General features: G+C 35.7%; 1 protein-coding gene and 1 non-coding gene across 4 annotated transcripts in view; one reads left to right on the top strand and one right to left on the bottom strand.

The window, feature by feature from the left end:
• SLC30A7 (solute carrier family 30 member 7) overlaps positions 1–22,851 on the top strand; it is a 76,967-nt gene that overhangs the window by 44,344 nt on the left and 9,772 nt on the right. For 2 of the 3 annotated variants that reach the window (XM_060139495.1, XM_060139494.1), the window contains 2 exons: positions 15,926–16,016; positions 21,934–22,083. In XM_060139495.1, the coding sequence (XP_059995478.1) occupies positions 15,926–16,016; positions 21,934–22,083 (241 nt within the window). The remainder of the gene's footprint in view (positions 1–15,925; positions 16,017–21,933; positions 22,084–22,851) is intronic. The other variant, XR_009538857.1, reaches the window with a different exon arrangement.
• LOC132516530 (U6 spliceosomal RNA) lies at positions 20,039–20,144 on the bottom strand. The gene has a single exon (XR_009539361.1). It is a non-coding gene; the product is annotated as a U6 spliceosomal RNA (small nuclear RNA).

Below are 22,851 nucleotides of genomic sequence, written 5' to 3'. Positions count from 1 at the left end.
TAATATAGAGAGCACTCTTAAAAATAAAAATTAAATTAAAAGCCTGATAGAAAAATGGGCAAAAGTATAAGGTCATTTAGTTCAAAGGAGAAGAAATACAGATGACTTTTAAACATGTAAAAGTAGTCAAGCCTCACTTATAAAAAAGAAATGCAAATTAAAACTATATTGTAACACCACTTCTCACCAATCAGGTGGATAAATATCCAAAAATTTGCGTAATCTTTTGGCAAGGCTGTAGGTAAAATAAGTACTCTCATACATTGCTGATAGAAATGAGAGTGGTACTGTCTCTGTGGAGAGAACTTTGACAAACATCTAGCATAATTAAATGTATGTTTACCTTTGATTAAGTAGTCCCACTTCTAGGAATGTATCCTAAAGATAAATTGGCAAAAATACATAAAGATATATTTTAAGGCCATTCTTTGTGGTTTTATGTGTTTGTGCCAAAGATTGGAAAGAACACATATGTACATCAGTAAGGGACTTCTATGTATCCCTAAAAATAAAGAATAAAGGGAGACAGGAAGTATAATCAGCAAGATGGCATAATAGGAAGCCCTAGACTCTCTTTCCTCCATGGAGACAGATTTAACACAACAAACTGACAAAATACCTCTGTGAGAAATCCAGAAACTAGTTAAAAGTCTCCTGCACACCAGGCTAATGGAAAGCCAACCACATGGAAGCTTGACAGGAAATTCATGACACTCCCCACTTTCTCTCCTCATAACCGCTCCCACCACCCAAGCCTGCACATGGTGGACTGTTTGGGAGGAAACCTCCAATTCCCATATTCCTGCGGGGGGAAAGAAGTTTAACATTAACTGACTTTTAGGGTGCTGCTGCCTGAGAGATTTGTCTTGCTTGTATCCAAGCACTGACAAAAATCGGTGCCTTGGTTGGGCATCCCTGGGAACAGACGTCAGTTGTGCATTACAGTCTGCAGTATCACAGACAGACACTAGGTGGAACTCCAGGACTGTGATTTACTACAGCTCCAGGAGGCAGCAGTATTGCAGATAAACACCAGGGGGAGCTCTTGAATAGGAGCCAGCATCCTTTTTCAAATAGGAGGCTACATGCGCAAGCTCAGAGAGGGCATGTACCAGAAAAGACTTGAGAGGTCTCCTGAATCTCCAGCCAGGCTATATAGAGTAAGTCCTCCCTGCATGAAACCAGACCACAAAATCTGGAAAGTTGACTGATTCTTAAGGTGCTGAAATCCCAACAATGAAAAATAAGACATACAAAGAAACAGCCAACCATGGAAACAATTAGATATCCAGAAACCAAACCTGAAAAAAGGTGACATATGAATTGCCAGGTGAAGAATTCAAAATTACCATCATAAAGATGCCCAATTAATTAAAAGAAAGCACAGGTAGATACTAAACAAAATCAGGAAAATGGTGCATGAGCAAAGTGGGAATATCATCAAAGAGATAGAAACTGTGGAGAAGAGCCAAACAAAAGAACAACAATAACTGAATTGAAAATTTCACTGGAGGGCCTCAACAGCAGATTTGACCAGGCAGAAGAAAGAATCAGTGAGATTGAAGGCAGGACTTAACAAAGATTATTGAGGCAGAAGAGTAAAAAAAAAGAAGAAAAAAAATGAGGAGAGCCTGAGGGATTTATGGACAAGCAGAACAACAAATGCATTATGGGAGTCTCAGAAAGTAAAGAAAGAGAGAAAGGTGCAGAATACCTAGCTAAAGAAACTTTCCCAAATCTAAGAAGAAAAATAGATATACAAATTCAAGAAATGTAAAGAACTTCAACTTGGATAAATATAATATAAAGAAACCTACACTGAGGCACATCATAATCAAGCTGTCAAAAGTTACATATAATGTGAGAATCTTGAAAGCAGCAAAAGAAGAGCAACTTGTCACATGCAGTGATAACCACAAGGGAAATATTAATAGAATATACACAAAGGGGAAATGAGAAGGGAACCAGAACATGTCACTACAAAAAAATCAATGAAACACAAATGAAGAAGTAAAAGAGGGAAAAAAGGTGAAAGAGAGATGAAAAAGCTACAAGATAGACAGAAAACTGAACAAAATGGTAATAGTAAGTCCTTCCATGCCAGTAATTATATGTAAAGGGATTAAACATACCATTTCAAAAACATTGACTGGCTGAATGGATTTTAAGAAAAAAAGAGTCATCTTTATTCTGCCTACAAGATATTCACTTTAGCTATAAGGACTCACATAGACTAAAAGTGAAAGGGTAGCAAAAGATACTTCGTACAAACAGGAACCTGAAGAGAGCAGTGGTAGCCATACTTAGCCAAAATAGACAACAAAAACTGTCACAAGAGACAAAGAAGAAACATTGTAAGGATAAAAGGGTCAATTCACCAGGAAGATATAACAATTGTAAATACATATGCTGCTAACATGAGAGCACCCAAATATATAAAGCAAACATTGACAAAAAGGGAGAAATAGACAGCAACATAGTAATAGTAGGAGACTTCAGTACCTTAGAGGAACTAGGAAATCAACCAGTCATTCATTAGAGACTCAATAGGGAAAGAGAAGACTTGAACACTGTAGACCAGTTGGGCCTAACAGGTTGTTGTTGAGCCTGACCCAACTACAGCAGAATACACATTCTTCTCAAGCGCACATGGAACATTCTCCCAGAAAGAAGATATGTCATGTCACAAAAGAGGTCCTAACAAAATTTAGAACATTGAAATTATATAAAATATTTTCTCTGACCACAGTGGAATGAAACTAGAAATCAATAGCAGAAGGAAAACTTGAAAATCCAAAAATATGTGGAAATTAAACAACAGGCTCTTTAACAACCCATGGATCAAGGAAGAAATCACAAGAGAATTTAGAAAATATATGGAGACAAATGAAAACAAACAAAAACACAACATACCAAAACATATGGGATTCAGCAAAAGCAGTACGAAGAGGGAAGTTCATAGCTATAAACACATACATTTTTTAAAAAGGGAAGAAAGATCTCAGGTCAACAACCTAACCTTACAACTCAAGGAGCTAGAAAAAGAACAAACTAAACTCGAAGTCAGCAGAAGGAAGGAAATACTAAAGGTTAGAGCAGAGATAAATGAAATAGAGAATAGAAAAACAATAGAAAAAAGTCAACAAAACCTAGAGTTGGTTTTTTGAAAAGATCAACAAGATTAATAAAACTTTGCTAGACCACCTAAGAAAAAAAAAGACTCAAATATCTAAAATAGGAAATGAAATAGGAGATATTACAACTGATATCACAGAAATAAAAAGAACTATAGGGGACTACTATGAACAGTTGTATGCCAACAAATTGGATAACCTAGAAGAAATTGATAAATTTCTAGAAACATACAACCTACCACTGCTGAATCATGAAGAAATTTTAAAGATGTGAACAAACCTATTACTAGTGAGGAGATTGAAGCAGTAATCGAAAAACTCTCAACAAAGAAAAGCCCAGGATCAGACGGTTTCACTGGTGAATCTTACCAAAAATTTAAAGAAGTGTTAGTACCAGTTTTTTTCAAACTATTCCAGAGAATTGAAGAGGAGAGGAGAAGCCCAAACTCATGAGGCCAGCATTAACTGGATATCAAAACCAGACAAAGACACAACAGGAAAACTATAGACCCAGTATCCCTGATGAGTGTTGATTTAAGAATCCTAAGCAAAACAGTAGCAAACCAAGTTCAATAGCACATTAAAAGCATCATACACCATGACTAGGGGAGATTTATACTTGGAACGTAAGGATGGTTCAACATAATGAAAATCAATCAGTATTATATACCATATGAACAAAATGAAGGAAGAAAAGATGTGGTCATCTCAAACAATGCAGAAAAGTGACAAAATTCAACACCCTTTCATGATTAAAAACACTAACAAACCAAGACTAGAAGGAAACTACTTCAACGTAATAAAAGCCATATGTGAAAAACCCACACCTGGGGAGGAATGAAAACTTTTCCTCCAAGATCAAGAACAAGGCAAGGATGCCCAATTTTCCCACTACTATTTGCCATAGTACTGAAAGTTCTAGCCAGAGCAATCAGACAAGAAAAAGAAAAGGCATACAAATTGGAAAAGAAATATTACAATTATCCCTGTTCACACGTGACATGATCTTATATGTAGAAAATCCTAGATTACACATACACACAAAAACTGTTAGAACTAATAAAAGAATTCAGCAAAGTTGCAGAATACAAAATCAGCACTCAAAACCCAGTTGCATTCTTATATAATAACAATGACCAATCAGAAAAGGAAATTTTAAAAACAATCCCATTTACCATAGCACCAAAAAGGATAAAATACTTAAGAATAAATTCCACCAAGGAGGTGAAACATGTGTACATTGTAAACCGTAAAGCATTGCTAAAAGAAATCAAAGAAGATGTAAATAAATGGAAAGACATCTCATGCATGGATCAGAAGACTTCAATATTGTTGAAATGTGTATGCTGCCCAAAGTCATCTACAGATTCAGTGCAATCCCTATCAAAATCCTAATGAAATTTTTTTTTCAGAAATAGATTTTTAAAAAATACTAAAACTTGTATGGAATGTGAAGAGACTATGATAGCCAAAACAACCTTAAGAAAGAAGAACAAAGTTGGAGGCCTTACACTCCCTGATTTCAAAACATAACAACAAAGAAACAGTGATTTAGATGGTGTGGTCCTGGCATAAAGACAGATATATAGACCAGTAAACTGAATAAAGAGCCCAGAAGTAAACATTTGCATATATATAGCCAAATGATTTTTGACAGGGGTGCCTGGACTACACAATGGGGATAAAGCAGTCTCCTCAACAAATGGTTTTGAGAAAATGGATATCCACATGCAAAATAATGAAGTTGGCCCCTTACTTTACACCACATAAAAAAATTAACTCAAAATGGATTAAAGACCTTAAACATATGATCTAAAACTATTAAACTCCTAGACAAAAACTTTTCTCCTAGGAGAAAAGTTTCAGAATATTGGTTTTAGGAATGATTTCTTGGATACTAACCAAAGAAGACAGGCAAAAAAAATAAAAAATAGACAAATTGGACTTTACCAAGCTTAAGAACTTCAGCTCATCAAAAGGAACAATCAGCAGAGTGAAAAGGCAACCTATGGAATTGGAGCAAATAATTGCAAGTCATATATATCTTGTAAGATGTTAATATTCAGAATATACAAGGAAAGTCTACAACTCAACAACAACAACAAAATAAACCAATTTAAAAATAAGCAAAGGATTTTAATAAATATTTCTCCAAAGAAGATTTACACCTGGCCAATAGGCACGTAAAAAGATGCTCAGTGTTACTAATCACTAGGGAAATGCAAATCAAAATGACATCACCTCACACCCATCAGGATGTCTACTATCAAAAGAATAGATAATAAGTGTTGGCAAGGATGTGGAGAATTTGGAGCCTTTGTGCACTGTTAATAGGAATGTAAAATGATGCCATCATTATGGAAAGTTAAAAATAGAGTACATATGATCTAGCAATTCCACTTCTGGGTACGTGTCCAAAAGAACTCAGAGCAGGATCACAAAAAGATATTCATATATCCATGTTCATTGCAGCATTATTCACAATAGCCAAGAGGTAGAAGTAACCCAGATATCTGTCAACAAATGAATGGATAAAGAAAATGTACATACATACAATGGAATATTATGTAGCCTTTAAAAAGAAGGAAGGTCTGTCACACACTACATTATGGATGAAACTCGGGGACATTATGCTAAGCTAAATAATCCAATCCCAAAGAGCAAATATTGTATGAGTCTACTCATATGAAATATATAAAGTAGTTAAAATTGTGGAAACAAAGTAGAAAGGTGATTGCCAAGGGCTGGGGCAGGAGGGATGGGAAGTATAGTGTTTAATGGGTAAAGAGTTTCAGTGTTGCAGTGTGAAAAAGTTCTAGAGATCTTTTGCACAACAATGTTACTTAACACTACTGAACTATATATTTAAAAATGGTTAAGATGATAAATTTAGTGTTACATGTTTTTTACCATAATAATAATAATAAAGAATAAGGAATATCTCTATATGGTAATGTGGCGTTATTTTCAAGATGTATTGTTAAGAAAACAAAATAGCACTTGATATGTAGCAAATGATATATAGGATTATAGCATAAGATAGGCAAAAAGTAGCACTATTACCTTTTCCATAATGAGAAGAGATACACATATAATCTGCATGTTTTCTTATAATTTTGAAAAGAAACACAAAGAATAAACCAAAAACAAATATGATAAATATAGTTACCTCTAGGCAGAGGGAAGGGATTGGAAGTGAGACTTTGAAGTATATTTTAACTATACTTTTGACTTCGGAATCATAGACATTTTTAGCCTTTAAAAAAATAAAGTAAAATTTAAAAGGTTGAAAGCATATTAAGTTTTTTCTACTTTTAATTTACTCCTGCCAAAAGAAAAACTATTCGTCCCTTTGATTATTCATTGTTCATTGTTAATTTGTGTGTAATTAATTTGATATTCTCCACCACTAGGTATAGTCTGCACTTGTTACTCTGTTCTCTTGCTTAGTTTATCCTTTGAAAACATGATTTCTATTCCTACCTCAGTAACTAAATATTTTAATGTAGTCAGCATCCAATGTAGCACTGTAGCAATTAGAAACCTACTTTGAGATATTTAATAAAAATTATACTCTCACAGTGGTATTTTAAGTTTAATTTGGGTAAGCAAATAAGAGTACTTTTTCCTTTGCTTTTCATTTCCTATGTTAGGTTTGCTTCTCAGACATGTGACTTTGGAAGTTATCATTGAGGCTGGGTCCAGAACAGAAACTAGGTGTCAGGGGTTTGCTTCTGTTCAACTTTTGACTTTACCAGTCAGCTCTCAGATGGCAGAAAACTTTCATATTGTTATTACTGATCATCTTTTCCAGAGCTTTTAAATTTCTTTTTGTGGTCCAGGCCTCCTATACACTTTGAAGGTCAGCATTTCCTAATGTCAGAATTCTCCTTTGGGTAAAGGTGTTTTGGGAGCACTAGCAAAGCCACCCTGATGACTTAGTTGGAAGGAGTCTTGCAGAAAAGTTAAGAGCATTTACTGTGGAGCAAAACTGCCTGGGTTCAAATCCTGTTTCTACTTTTTATCTGTGTGACCTTGGACAAGCCACTTTTCATCTTTAAAGTGGCAATGATAGTTGTATCTTCCTCATAATTTGCTATATGTGGATTAAATAGGTTAAGATATACCAAGCCTAGAACAGACCTGCCACTTGGCAAGCATTGTGTGTTAATTGCTTAACCTAAAACCAGATAGACACTGTTTAGCTCAGATTCCTAATAGCCTTGTTGAACCTAGGTATTTGATCAGCACTCTGGTCCCACTCCTCTTGGATTTTTCATGCTGATCTTAAGGCCTTTTTGTTCTGAGTTAAAACTTGTGATCACTGAAGTGATTAATAAATATTTCTTGCCCTCTTATCTGGTTTTCCTAAATAAAATCCTGTTTCTTCACTTCTGTACTTTTTAAAATGCAGATTTCCTTAAAGAGCTTCATCTCCTGCCTTTGTCCATCTTAGCCTCGCCACTGCTTTCAGTGAGTTGCAGAGGTAATGGGGAGGTACCTCCAAGTCTCATGATCTTTTCAATACAAACGTTACCATATTTAATAAGAATAAGAAGATTTATTCCAGTCTTCTCTCAAAACTATGTATATCTTGTGGTGCTCTTTGTCCTCGTCTTTTTCTTTTTTCTTTTTTAATCCTTTCACCTTTTTCTCTGCTTCTCCTTTTTTTAAAAAAATTATTTATTTATTTTTGGCTGCCTTGGGTCTTCGTTGCTGTGCGCGGGCTTTCTCTAGTTGCAGCGAGTGGGGGCTATTCTTCATTGCAGTGCATGGGCTTCTCGTTGCAGTGGCTTCTCTTGTTGCAGAGCACAGGCTCTAGGCACGCAGGCTTCAGTAATTGTGGCACATGGTTTCAGTAGTTGTGGCTCGTGGGCTCTAGAGTGCAAGCTCAGTAGTTGTGGCACACGGGCTTAGTTGTTCCACGGCATGTAGAATCTTCTCGGACCAGGACTCGAACCCGTGTCCCCTGCAGGGGGATTCTTAACCACTGCGCCACCAGAGAAGTCCTCTCTTCTTACTTCTTTTATTCCATTGTTTTTCCCCATTTCCCTCCCTCTTGACAGGGTATTATGAATTTTCATTCATTTTTCTTATTTATTTGCACCTTTGCTCTTCATGGATACATATGTGTCACTTAGTAATTTTTTTTTTTACTTATATTGTTGGTGTGATTTTAGTTTCTTATTTATGAGAATATTCTTATTCATTATAATATGGAGCCTTTATTAAGATAACAAATTGCACATAAAGAGCTGGGAATGTTGATTGCTTCTGCCTAAGTGTAATTAATTCTTTCTCACCTATACTTGAATAGAGAATAAGATACTTTTGCTTCTATTTATTGGAGATTCTTTTGGGGAAATGACTAAATTGAGGGGCACTTTTCTTGTTTTGATATTTAGCTGTTATTGTGAAGGGTTGAAAGTCATGTCAAACAAGGGATGTTTTACATTTTAATAATCTTCCTCTAGTGTTTGAAATTTTAAAATAGATTATGCATTCAGCAGACATATGTCAAGCACTTATTATATTCCATACACTGTGCTGGGCACTGGGAATTAAAAGAATATAATATGGTCTCTGACTCCAGAGGACTCAATCATGATGAGACTGCAGTGTAGTGCAGAGAGCTTTAGTCTTGGAGTTATCCCACCCAACTCTGCCACTTACCAGTGTGTAACAAAGAACAAGTTGTCTTAATCTCTCTGAGATGGTTTTCTTTTCTGTAAAATGAGGGGGTTGGCCTAAAATGATCTCTTATGATCTTGCTTACATCTGTGATTCCAGCATTTTCTGAAAGTTACTTAAGGTTGTTGTGAGGATCAAATTGGAAAAAATTTATTAAATACTTTAAAAACTATTAAGTGTTGTCTAAACAAAGACATTACTATTTACTAACGACATTATTTACTAATGGTTTCAGTCCAAAGACCAAATGCATTAAGTGTTATAACTAAGTTCCAGAAGTTTAAGGAAAAGAGTGACCTTTTCATGACTTTGGCTCTAAGTTCTAGGGGTATTTTAGGATATCTTACTGTCTCCATTATTGAATAAAGTAGGTACTCTGTAAATATGCGTTGATTTAAACCATAGGTTTCAGAAACTCAGAATAATTATAAGGCGAACCACAATTCCTGTGGTTCTGGGTTATCTGTTCTATATTAGGCTCATGAAATTCTGGGTTAATGGGTAATTGTTTTTTACTACGGAATCATTGTATTTGTGTAAATATGACTGCATATTTACAGCTTGTCATCGGACCACCATGTCTGAATGCAGAATACATTGCTTTGGGGGGCCAATTTTCTTTGTTTTTTTGGTCCACTAAACATTTTCGAGTATATGATATATACTAGACCTTCAAATTTATGGGTTCTTTTATAAAGTACAGCTGTCTATACGCTTGTAGATTATAAGAACCACTGGTAATATGCAGGAGGACTTAAGCCCATTAGCCAATTCAAAAAAGTTGAATCAGTAATTATTTTTTAATTATTATTAATATTTATTCTCAGATCTAAGTAATAGTTTCAACTCTCTGAAATTTTTTATTGTTAATGATTATGATTATCACCAGTCTGTTCTTCAAAAGTTTTCATAATATATACCCTTTTCTTTGGTTTGGTTTGTTTATAATTATTGCTAGATAATTTTATGTACTGTTGAAATGGTGAGACTCACTAAATATGCTGCTTAAAAGTAAGATTTAGTATTTTTTCATTTACAAAGTTACTGGCAATAAAGAGTAATAACTGTTGCTTATTTAATCTGCTAACATTTAAGCTTTCATATTAATTTTAAGTGTATGATTGTAAATTTGATTTATCTTCAGGTTTTGAGGAATCAAACAATTACCATGTTTACTGGTGAACTCATGTACCTAGTGACTCATTCTTTTTATATATGCTAGGAAAATGCTATTTCACTGTTAAAGCTAGAATTGAGTTAGTCAACCAGAAGTGAACCTCTAATTGTTTCCAAATGCTTACTTTCTGGGTTTGGATGCAGCTCTAAGTCTTAGCTCAGTCAGGAATTTGCTGAGTTTGTCTTTTTCCCCATATCCTTTCATTATGGCTAGATAGATCCATGCTAAAATCTACTTTATGATTCCCTATTACAATAGTTAATCAGAAAAATATGGGCGTAAGCTCCTGAGCTAAACACAATTTTTAAAAAGCAAAAATAGAGTTTCTACAGGTTCCTTTTACATTTTTATGACCTCTGAGATTGTTATAGAAATTGGCTTTGGTTCTAAATTGCTTATCACCATGTGATTTAGCAAGCACCTTTTTCTCCCCACCCCAGTTTCATAACCTAGTTATATAGCTCCTACATCTGAAATTCTTAACAATATTTTAAAATTATTATTGGAGAAAATTAGTGTGATGCTTCCATGTGCTTTGGTGAAATGCTTGCTGCTGTTGAATGTAAATATTTGATTAAAATTCTACCTAAGTAGGCAACCATTCCAAATTTTATAGTATAACAAAATCAGTAAGAACCTGTTGGTACACTCTCTATATATTATTTCCTTATACATTTCAGTTATATCTTTTATTTAGTTATTTTAAAATAGATGCTTGCTTCTAACGTTAATTTTATTATTAAAATATTTATCTGCATTATGGTTCTTGAATTGTGTTAAAATGAGTGATCTCTAAATTCTCTGTTAATTCTTTTTTTATAAATTTATTTATTTATTTTTGGCTGCGTTGGGTCTTCTTTGCTGCTCCTGGGCTTTCTCCAGTTGCGGCGAGCGGGGGCTACTTTTCGTTGTGGTGTGCGGGCTTCTCGTTGTGGTGGCTTCTCTTGTTGAGGAGCATGGGCTCTAGGCGCACAGGCTTCAGTAGTTGTGGCACGTGGGCTCAGTAGTTGTGGCTCGCAGGCTCTAGAGCGCAGGCTCAGTAGTTGTGGTGCATGGGCTTAGTTGCTCCGTGGCATGTGGGATCTTCCCAGCAGGGCTTGAACCTGTGTCCCCTGTGTTGGCAGGCGGATTCTTAACCACTGTGCCACCAGGGAAGTCCCCTCTGTTAATTCTAATAGTGTGTAATCTGTGATCATGGAACTTCACCAGTTCTAGAATCCTCAAACTAAGGACCACAGGTGAAAGTAAACTTTAGGAGAAAAAGGGCCATATTAGTTGTTGTTATTGTTGTTGTTCTTACAAGGGAGTAGCAGTCTTTGAGAGGCAACACACGTGGGTTAACACAAAAATTTGAACAAAGATTTGGATAAATTTGTAGATGGTTATTTTGGGTGACTTATTAAGAGACTGTATTAAGGGAATGTCTTTAATGTTTTAAAGCTGATCTCCTTAAGGATTATTTTAGATTGGACTCAACTCTTTTGTATTAATTGTGTTTTAGCTCTTTGCAGGGAAAGCTAGACTAGCCCTAGGTATTCTAAGACAATAAATATTTTAAAAGTTGTTTGCAAGGTGATATTTTACAACTATTGCTTAAGTAATATCATTGCTCATATTGCATGTCTTCTGTTACAGTAGAGTCCATGTTCTCTTCTATTCCTTTTTCCCCCACTTTATTTTGAAAGTTATACTTTTTATTTTTAAAGGTATGTTTAAAAGTAAGTTGTCAACATACTAATAAAAAAACCGTTCACCAAAAGTTCATGGGAAGTGAAATTGGATACAGGCTTTTAATCTACAGTTGTTTTGAATTCATATGGCTTCCTCCAAATGGTGGGTCCTAAATAAGTGTTTGTTGCCTGATTTCCATTGATCTCTACAGGCTTTTTCAATAGTTGTGAATTCCTTTGAGGTAAGGCATTGTGTATTATTTATCTTTTTATTTCTGGTGCCTAGCACATGTCTGGCACATGGTAGGCATATAGTAAATGTTGACTTGAACTTTTCAAAATTGAGTTTGGAGTCAAAAGACCTGTTCTTATTATTCTAGCTCTCCCATTCACTAGCTATGTCCTTGGGCAAGTTACTTTGGTGCACTAGGTCTCCATTTCCACAACTCTAGAGTAAGATTCCATCTGATTCGAGAAAATCTGATGCCAAGCAAAGCATGTAGTGCTTAATTATTGCTTATTTGTATTGATTGTGTAATAAAATCCATTTGCAGGATTACCTAATTAGTAATAGATTAAATTCATTTGCAAAGTGTATCTTATTTGATGATGCTGTTGTGCATTGTTGTTGTTGCTGTTTAGAATATAAAGGCAACTTATATTTTCTTTCATTTCCAAATATATTCTCTCTTAGTACTCCTTGTAGATTGACCTTTCTTTTTCTTATTGAATGAAAATAAATTAAAGATGAAAGAAATTGCCTAGATATTTAATCTACTTCCTTATTCTATAGATGAGAAAACTGATGCTCTGGAATGTTATACTATTTGCCTGAAGCTATTTAATGGCAGAATTAGAACCCCAAGTCTCATGATTTACATTTGAGTGATTTTCCACCTCAGATATCTCCAGATTATTAGGAGTTTCTTGAGATAAAGATTGGAGAAGAAATGATCAAAATAGCTAAATTTAGTGGGCACGTGGAAAAACTTTTCTTATTGTTGGGGGAGTGGTGATGTGATGATTTGGGATATTGGGATTGACATATATACACTAATATGTATAAAATAGATAACTAATAAGAACCTGCTGTATAAAAAATTTTTTAAAACTTATTCTCAAACAGTTATTCTAGGGGAACCATTTTTGTGCCTCATTTTCTGAGAAGTACAATAAGGAAAGTAGGAAAACATAAAAATTGTGTAAATTAGATATATAGAAACATTTAGTGACTGATCCTTTCTTTTTCCTGAGAAATGAGGATGGAGAGAGGAAAGAAAAAATGTAATGGTTGAATTATGCCTTATTATTCTACTGTGTTGTTTTTCTTTGCCTTTTTGGTAAATCCAGGGAGTCCTCACCTATTTAATAACAGCACAGTAGATAGAAACAGACACTACTCTTCAGGTTGGATGAAGGAATAACCGATGTTCTTTCACTGTCAAAATCCTTAACCCCGATTCCAGTTGCTTTCCACCCATTTTTCCTCCAGTGTTAATATAGGTATCACAGATTTTTTACAGGAGCACAGAGAGGACATTTATACAGTTTGGAGGACAGTTTGGGATCAGGGAATATACCCTAAAAGGGGTGACACTTGAGATTTTAAAGAAGGAATAGAAGCCAGATTACAGGGCAGTTTAGGGACATTCTAGAGAGGTTACAGCATGAGCCAGAGCATGAAAGGAAAAACAGCAGAAAGTGAAGTACAAACATGATTACGTTTTAGAGAGCTTAAAATGTGAAGCAAAAATGATAGGAGGTGAAGCTAGAGGAGGGCAGATCAAAAAATATACCATGTGAAAGAGCTTACACTTAATCCGCTAGGCAGTAGGGAGCTCTTAATGGATTTTTTTTAAATGGGAAAGGAATAGAATCAGATACTGATTTTAGGTAGATTAGTCTAATGGCTTTGTAAAGAATGGTTATATTAGTTATCTATGAATGCATAAGAACTTAACACAAAAACCTCGTAGCTGAAATAACACACATTATCTTTGCCTTGGTTCCGGAACCTGAGCATGGCTAACTGGGCTCTGGCTCAGGGTCTCTAACAAGTTAACAGTCAAGGTGTCAACCAGCTACAGTCATTCCAGTGCTCATCTGGAGGAGAATCCACTTCCAAGCTCACTGAAGTGGTTGTTGACAGTATTGAGTTTCTTTTGGGCTGTTGGACTGAGGGTCTCAGTTCCTCTCCAGAGGCATCTCTCAGTTCCTTGCCCTGGGCCTCTCCATAGGACAGCTCATAGCGTGGCAGCTTTGAGCAAGCAAGTGAGAGAGCAAGAGAGGAGGGTGAACAAGATGGAAGCCAGAGTACTTTAATTTAGAATTGACATCTTGTCACTTTTGCCATACTTTACTCATTAGGAGCAAGTCACTAGATCCAGCCCACACTCGAGGGGAAGGGATTACATGAGAGCATGAACGCTAGGGAGGCAGGGGTCATTGGCATCCATCTTTAAAGCTGCCTATCACAGCAGACTTAAGGAAATAAGACTAGAGGTAAAGGGACCATTTAGGAGGCTGTTGTAATAATCCAAGTGAAGTGATATGGAGATTATTGTAGACATATGTAATAGAATGACAGGGAGGGGATGGAGTTTAGAAGTGTTTAGAATGTTAAGTCATGAGAACTTGGCGATTTAGAGCATGAGAGTTTTAAGGGAGAAGAAGCAATTAAAGGTGGCATCCAATTATTCTTGGCTCGTAAATCACTATCTGACTGAAGAATAATTTCATTTGAATGTGACTTAAACTCCTGTCTACATTGAGCTTTTATATTCATTACTGCTATTCTCTCCACACTTTTAGTTTTCTAAGCTTGCCCTTGGTGTTGCTTCCCTGGACACCAGTTTCTCAATATCTCTCAGTATATGTTTAATTTTCCTATTTGTTTCTCTTCCTGTTTTTACCCTCCCTATCCAAATACTTATCACTGTACACAAAGTATGGAACAGTCTCCTAATTTCTTCCCTGGGGCCTTTCCTTTCTTTAATCTAGATTCTAAAACATCTAATATCTATGCATTTATCATTCATTTAACCAACAAGTATTTATTGTGGGCCCACTTTGTGACCAGCACTTTACTAGGCCTCCTTGGGAATATAACAGTGAACAAAACAAGCATTGTCCCTGTTCCTTTGTGTCTTCATTAATCTTCTCTTTCTTTTCTGTCTGTCAGAAGTACTACTAATTTTTTAAGGTACACTTCACCTTCTACCTTCCTTAAAAGGTATATGTTTTGTTTTGTTTTGTTTTTATCTCTATCTCCTATAGCTATAATCAGGAGGGGTTTTACTCTAGAAATATTGCGATACTACAAGTTTAAAAGAAAGAACTGGCTTAAGCTATTAAGTGTAATGAAGCTATTCTTGACCTTCCCTCTCAGTCTGCTTCAAGCAATAGAGCAGTGCCTCACCCCCTGACTCATTGGACTCCCCCTGGAGAGCTTTTTAAAAACATAGATGCCTCAACTCTCCCTCAGAGGTTCTCATTCAATATGTTAGAAATGACAGCAAACAAGACTCTAAGGTGAATTTGATATGTAGCTGGTTTAGAAAACTACTGCATTAGAGTCAGCCTCACCATTACACTATTAATTGCTTTGTGTGCATTTAACCATCCAAGTAGCCTAAAGCCATAATTTCCAAATACTGGTTGAGGACTAATTACATCAGTTCATACAGACTTTGGGGCCCTATCACAAGAGGTGCTGATTCACTAGATCTGTGGTTATATCCAGGCTTCTATTTTTTTTAATAATCAATGAAGACTGATATATAATCGGGTTGGAAAAACACTGGACAAATGAACTTAATATGCTGTATTAATTTTTTTTGTATTTTCCTTAACAGTACTCTTCAGATAAATGAATGTAAATATTTGATAAACGTTAAGGGCCAGTTGGCCATGATATGCTTTATAGATTATCCTTGAAGATTCTAGCCATTTGAAGTCATATTATAAATGACAGTTGAACGACTGCTGTGTTTAAATTTTAGATGCTCCAGTACTATTCAGTGGCGTGTTTATTGTTTCATACATTGATACATTTCATTTAGCTCTTTTACTTTTACTTTAAAGAATAACTTATTTGTCCCATGAAAAATTTGGAGCAATGGCTGGATTCTTTTTCCTCATATTATTCTGACAAATCTTTGTTATATTCTATTGGGAGGTATATTATTACTTTCTTGCAGGATGGGATTGTCAGAATGTGGCTTTAATAAGTTTGATGTCTTCCTTTTCTATAGTGTTATTCCTCTTTTAAGAGAGTCTGTTGGAATATTAATGCAGCGAACTCCTCCTCTTTTGGAAAATACTCTCCCTCAGTGCTATCAGAGGGTAAGTTTCAAAGCTTCCAAACCATTGGGTTTTGGTTGTTTCCAAGCTGTTAGGGGTTATAACTTTTATAAATATGGGTAGCATGTGTGTATAATTTAGTATTTCTGCCAAGACTGAATGCTGACCATGAATGCCATTTATATGAACCAGAATAAAATCATTGGAAAATATTGAGCTTCACTAAAGAAAATGTGGTAGAAGTTGTCCTCATCTAGAAATCAAGCAGCTCTTTTAAAATATAAATATAAATAGCAGATGATATAAGCATTTCTTCAGCATAGATTTTGTGAGCTCCCCTTTTATGCCATATATTCTTCTAAGGTATTAGGGGTGTAATGGTAAATAAGGTAGTCAGGGTCTATCAAAGAATTTATGGTCTGGTGGGAAAACACAGGCACTAAACAATAAATAAATAAGAAAATATCAGTGATGATTACTATAATAGAAATAAAACAAAGTCATGTGAGACATGGATGGCTACGTCAGATTTATCCAGGAAGTCATATTCAAGGAAATTGAAATCTTGTTGACAAGAAGGAGCCAGACATGAACATCTTGGAGAAGAGTGTTCCAAGCAAAGGAAAATGCTAATGCGAAAAGTTCTATGACTGGAACTAATTTAGTGTGTTTGAAAAACAGGAAAAAAAAAAGCCATTGTGGCTGAAGCATAATAAAGGGAAGAGTGGCTGGAAAGGCTGGGGAGAATGGCAGAGACAGATCAAATGGAGGTTTTGGTCTTACTAAGAGGTTTAGATTTAATTCTGTTCACTGGGAAGCATTAGTAAGCTTTTAGGCAGATAGAGTGTCACAAAATGTAAGTTTTTAAAAGCTTATTCTGCTTGCTATTAGAGAATAAACTCTAGGGAGAATGAAAGCAAAGAAAACCAGTTAAGAGGCTGTTCTAATCTGAAAAATCATGGCCTGGACTACAGTGGTAGAAGTGAAAATGGAGCTAAGTAGATATTTTGGATAAGTTTTTGGAGATGGATTATATTAGCAGAGGGGAGAAAAAGTGTTGAATCGCAACTAGGTAGATGCTAATACCATTTGTTGAGGTTGATGCAGGTGTGAGGGTGGAAAATCCTCCCAAATCAAGAGTTCTATTCTGGATATGTTAAAAATGAAATGCCTACTGTACATCTAGGGGAAATGTCACTCAAGTGGTTGGATATGCAAATCTGGAGTTTTAGGGACTGATGAGAACTAGGGGGAGTTTGAGTCATCAGTATATGACTAGCATTTAAAACATTAGGATTATGTGAGGTTACCTTGGGAGGATTAAGCTCTAATCTTTAGGTCAAGCTTCCACTCCAGATTTAGAGCACAGGCAGGAAAGCCAGGAATGGGAGCTGGAAAACCCAGAAGAAGTTGAAGGAGGAAGTAATCAACGGTGCCAAATATTTCTGTGAGGCAATTACAGTAGGAACAGAGAAGTGACCATGGATTGGGATCATGAACAGCATTAATGGCCTTGATAAAAGCATTTTCAGTAGAGTTTGGAGAAAGCATGATAATAGTAGATTAAGGAGAAAATGAATTGGGGAGGTAGAGAGAGTGGTTACAGCCAACTTTTTTAAAGAAGTGTTGTTAAAGGGAACAAAGAAATGAGCTGATAGCTTGGCTGTAGATATAGTAACAGTGGTGAGGGAATTTGTTTTTAAAATAAGATGTTTTAAAACAGCATCCCATAGAACTTTCCCCAATAATGGAGATGTTCAATAATCTACATTTCCCAGTATGGAAGTCACAAGGAACATGTGGCTATTGAGCACTTGAAGCTTAATAATTTGAGCTATAGCGCAACTAATTTTTAAACTTCATTTCATTTTCATATATTTAGTCACATGTGTTTAGTGACTTCTGTATTGCACAGTGCAGTTCTGGAGCCTGTGTGTTACAGGAAGAAATTGATGGTATGGAAGTGAAGCAGGTTACTTCACTACCTGCTGAAGGAATGAAGGTCTTGAGAAGGTGAAAAAGGAGAGAACCCAAAGCACTATGGAGGAATTAATTGTAGATAGGAGCCAGGGGTACTGTATCCCCCAAGGGAAGACAGAAAGTGCTGAAAGAGGTGAGGGCCGACTGGTGGATTCGGTGGTGCAGGATAAGGGATTTTCTGTGTGCTTCTATTTTCTCTTTGATTTACAGGGCAGAGTAATCATGCAGAGAAATTAGAAGACCAGAGGAGAAAAGAGAAGGTATAGAATAGTCCTTTTTGAGGTAGGGAAAGTGAAGTGCTGCCCATTTGACATTTGTGGTTTTATGATTTTAAGGTAGGACCAGTCAGCATAGTTGTGGAAGAGAAAGGGGCAATTTATTGAACGCCTACTCTAAGCTGGTCCCTATATTAAGTGATTTACATATATTGTTTCTTTTCTTCACATTAACCATACAGGGTAAGTTTCATCTTCCTTTCCCTAGGAAAATTGAGTAAAATTGATGTTTGAGGATTTAAGTAACTCATCTAAAGTCACAGATGGTAGTGGCTGAATCTGGATTCGAATCCATATCATTCTGGCTTTAAAAGCTCATGCTCTTTTTGTTAAACCACACGGTCCGAGCAGGAAGAGCGACACAGATTTTCATCTGTAGCTACACTTTCCCCACTTTTTTTAATTCGAGTAAAGTTAATGCCAGTTTCTATAAGACTCATTCCTTAACTTATGCTTTAGGATAACTGCAGGAATGTGCTTGTACTGCTATATCTATGGAGGTAGAAGAAATCTGTTCAATCAGGGTGTTGTTTCCCTAGCAGTATACCATTTCCATTTAGAAAAGTGTGGAGGGATATCAGGTTCAAACCACTGTGTCATCAGAGTCCTGAAAGAGGAAGAGGAAGTGCACCTTGACCTCTTTCCCTAGTAAAAGCAGTTTTTTTAAAGGGCACAATGGTTATTGTCTCACATTTCCCACCAAGTGTCTTGGAGCTTATAGAAAGTGATCCTACAACAAATTCTGATAAAAATAAATATTTTTGATAAATATAAGTTCAACTTTTTCTTAATTGACAGCCCAAATAGATTACTTAAGAATCAGGGAATCTCAGAATTCAAAAAGATCTTATTATTCATTTGGCCCAGACTTCTATCTGTTGGAAGAATCTCCTTTGCGACATTCAGTTGGTCATTCGGCTTCTTGACTATTTCCAGGAATCGGTAGTTAGCCCCTTCACTGAGTAACCTCTTTCTCTTTTAAATTGCTGTAATTGTTATAAAGATCTTTTTAACTTCTGGTTTCTGATCTTAGTTCATCTCCTCTAGATCTATACAGAGATATTGAACAATTGCGGTGATTTGGACATCTTTGTAAAGATTTTCCTGATCTTCAAGGGAATACATCTAACGTTTTTTCCTTAAGCGTTTTCTGTACGTTTTGGGTAGATAGCTTTTATTAAGTTAAGGAAGTGTCCTTCCAATCATAAATAGGGGGTTGAATTTTATTAAATAATTGTAATGCTTTTATTGAAATGACTATGTGATTTTTCTCCTTTGCTTCACTAATTGAAGAATAAGAGTAATAGAGTTTCTGATGTTTAATCTTTCCCTCTTGGGATAAACCTAACGTAGTCATGATATGTTATTTTTTAATATACTGTTGGAGTTAGCTTATTTAATTCATAAGAGAAATTAGCTTATGATTTATTGTCTTTATCTGGTTGGGGATCAAGATTATTTCTTATATGAGATAGCACCTCTTTTTTATTTTCTGGCAAAACTAAGAGGTTATGTTAAGTTTCTTGAAAGTCTGGGACTGGGGGTTGGGGGGGCTTTATGAAAGAGAACTTTTATTACCTTTTCAGTTTTTAATGGCCCTTTTATATCTTCTGTTTTTTTCTTATATTACAGCATTTTCTGTATTTCCAGAAATTTATTCATTTTTGTCTAGATTTTTGAAATTGTGTTTTTTGTTGTTGCTTTTCTGATTTTATTTTTTCCAGCTTTAGTGAGGTAAAATTGATAAATGAAAATTATGTATATTTAAAGTGTACAATATGTTGTTTTGATATACATGTACATTGTGAAATGACCATGGAACACTTCATGAATTTGCATGTCATTCTTGCACAAGGGCCATGTTAATCTTCTCTGATCGTTCTCATTTTAGTATATGTGTTACCAAAGCAAACACCAAAATTGAATTTATATTCATTTTATATACATACATGTACTATTTACTGAGCAATTACTTGGGCCAGGCTTAGGTCCTTACAGTTTTAGGTGCTGAGGATACAAAACATAAAAATCGAAAATAAATCCCTGCCTTTATTGAGCTTGAGTTCTGCCAGAGGAGATAGGCAAGAAACAATATAAATAACATAGTAATGTAGTGTGCGACATTATATGCCGAAAAGTAAGACAAACCAGAGAAATGTAAAAATAAAAGCATTGTAGTTTTACATAGAATAACAGTAGAAGGGCCTCCTGAGAAGATGGCATTTGAGTCAAGACCCAAACAAAGTAGGCCAGGCAGAAATCTGGAAGGAAAGACACTCCAGGCAGAGGGAATAGCAAATGCCCTGGGACAGGAGTGTGCCTGACTTTTCAGAGTGGTGAGGAGGCTTCTGTAGCTGAGGAAGAGGGAGCAAGGGGAGGAGTAGTAGGAGATGAGGTAAATAAGGTAAATAACAAGGGGCCACGTGACGTGGGTCCATGTAAGTCATTGTGAAAGCACTGGTTTTTGTTCAGAGTAAGATGGGAATCTACTGGAGGATTCTGAACAGAGTGAAAGCATCTGATCTAAAGTAACAGGTTCTTACTTGGGCTACTGTTTTGAGAATAGATGAAGAGGTGCAAGGCTAGAAATAGAGAGACCAGTTAATAAGGTATTATAATAATCCAAACTAAAGTGGCTTCAACTAGCCTGACAGCAGTAGAGGTGGTGAGAAGTGTTTGGATTCTACTCAGCTGTAGTATTTTGTACACTCACATATTGATACATTCATATAGTATTCCGTTTTATGGTTTTTAAAATCTGTTGTTTGTAGTTCTTTTCCTTTTTCATTTTGTACTTTGTTTAATTGCATGTTCATTTATTTTATTTTTTTACCACCATCAGAGTTTGTCTTGCCAGTGGTTGTCAACCTAAGGGTGTGGAACACTTAAGGAGCCACTGGAAAAACGTTGAGACATCCCTCCCTTTTCTGGTTGTCACATGAGTTGGGGAAGAGTATATGCTGGCATGTAGTTCCCTGGGTCCTGGGGATGCAAAGATCCTGTAGTTTCTGACACTTGTACACGATGAAGAATCATCCTGTCTAAAACATGCCCCCATTACGTACGAAACACTGACTCTAGCTTGTTAATCTTTTCAGAGAACTAGTTTTTTGATATTGTGAACTCTGTCATTTCTAAATTTGTGGATCATTGATTTCCATCCTTTATTTCCTTCCTTTTTATTTCTTAAGTTGACTTTTTTGTTTTTTTCCTAATTTCTTAGCTCATTTGTATTTATATTTGTCTTCTGATCGATGTACAGTTGACCCTTGAACGACACAGGTTTGAACTGCACGTTCTACTTATACATGGATATTTTTCAACAGTAAATAGCCACAGTACTACATGATCCATGGTTGGTTGCATCCTCAGATTTTTGACTGAGAAGAGGGCTGGCATCCCTAACCCCTGTGCTGTTCTCGGGTCAACTGTATTTGAAAATGTAAATTTCACTTAGGTGCTCTCTCAGCTGTGCCCCACAAATTTTGATATGTGCTCATTTATATTTCCCAAACACCTGTCATGGTACCAGCACATAGTAAGTACCCAGTAGGTATTTGTTAATCAATGCAAGCCACCCCCCCGCCACACCAGGCCACTTTTTTCATTAGAGAGTAGAATCCATGTTTACTGATGTGTTGCATGATTTAAGTTGGGTGTACTTATACTTGAGTTCATGTTAATATGTGCTCTTTATATTTTAGGTGCAGCAGTTGCAAGGAGTTTACAGTTTACAAGAACAGCATTTCTGGACCTTATGTTCTGATGTTTATGTTGGGACCTTGAAATTAGTAGTAGCACCTGATGCTGATGCCAGGTGGATTTTAAGCCAAACACATAATATTTTTACTCAGGTATGATTTTTTTACTAACTTCTTTTAAGGGTCTAGGAATTTATTGTATCTACTAGTCTTAAAAAGATTTACTATTTAACATATTGAATATATATATACTACACTGTGAGGTAAGTGTGAAAGTTTTTTTTCAACCACAGAGTCAAATTTGGGAGATCCTTACTTTAGTGAATACTGTTAATGAAGATAGTCCTGTTTACTCGTTGTTGTACTGATTTGAGCTCCTTTAAGAAAAAGTAGATTCTCCCTTACTGTACACTCCTTATAAGACATGTTATATGATATTTGAAGCTAGGAATTCTAAGGTAGCATTTGGAATAAGAATAATGTCTGGTCAGTGGCGTTGGCTAAAAGCAAACTATGTTAACATTTTTGTTGATAGCAAAGCCATCTCTACTTCTGTGTCATTTAATGGCTTAATATGCTTTTGAGGTTTTCTTAATTCTGTATATGGAATCACGAATTAGTCAGTGCATGACTGCAACCAAATTATATCAGGTAATGTTTATGCCATCATGAGTTGACATAGTCAGTGACTGATAAAGTAAAAGTGATTACTAGGTTATTCTGTATATACTGGGAGAATAAGAACATCATGTCAAGAATATCTGAAGAGAGAGACCACAGATTTTTTTTTTTTTTGGTCTAGCTTGCTGGAAATATTTGGCAAAAAATCTAGATGTTGACACTGCTTCCAAAATTATCTAACACATAAATCTAATGAGGAAACTGATTCCATGCCTTAAAAATCTGTGCTTCAGTGTTCAT

Source organism: Lagenorhynchus albirostris, chromosome 2 (assembly GCF_949774975.1).
Source record: "Lagenorhynchus albirostris chromosome 2, mLagAlb1.1, whole genome shotgun sequence".
NCBI classification, from domain to species: domain Eukaryota; kingdom Metazoa; phylum Chordata; class Mammalia; order Artiodactyla; family Delphinidae; genus Lagenorhynchus; species Lagenorhynchus albirostris.
This window is presented reverse-complemented; position numbering and strand designations above follow the sequence as displayed.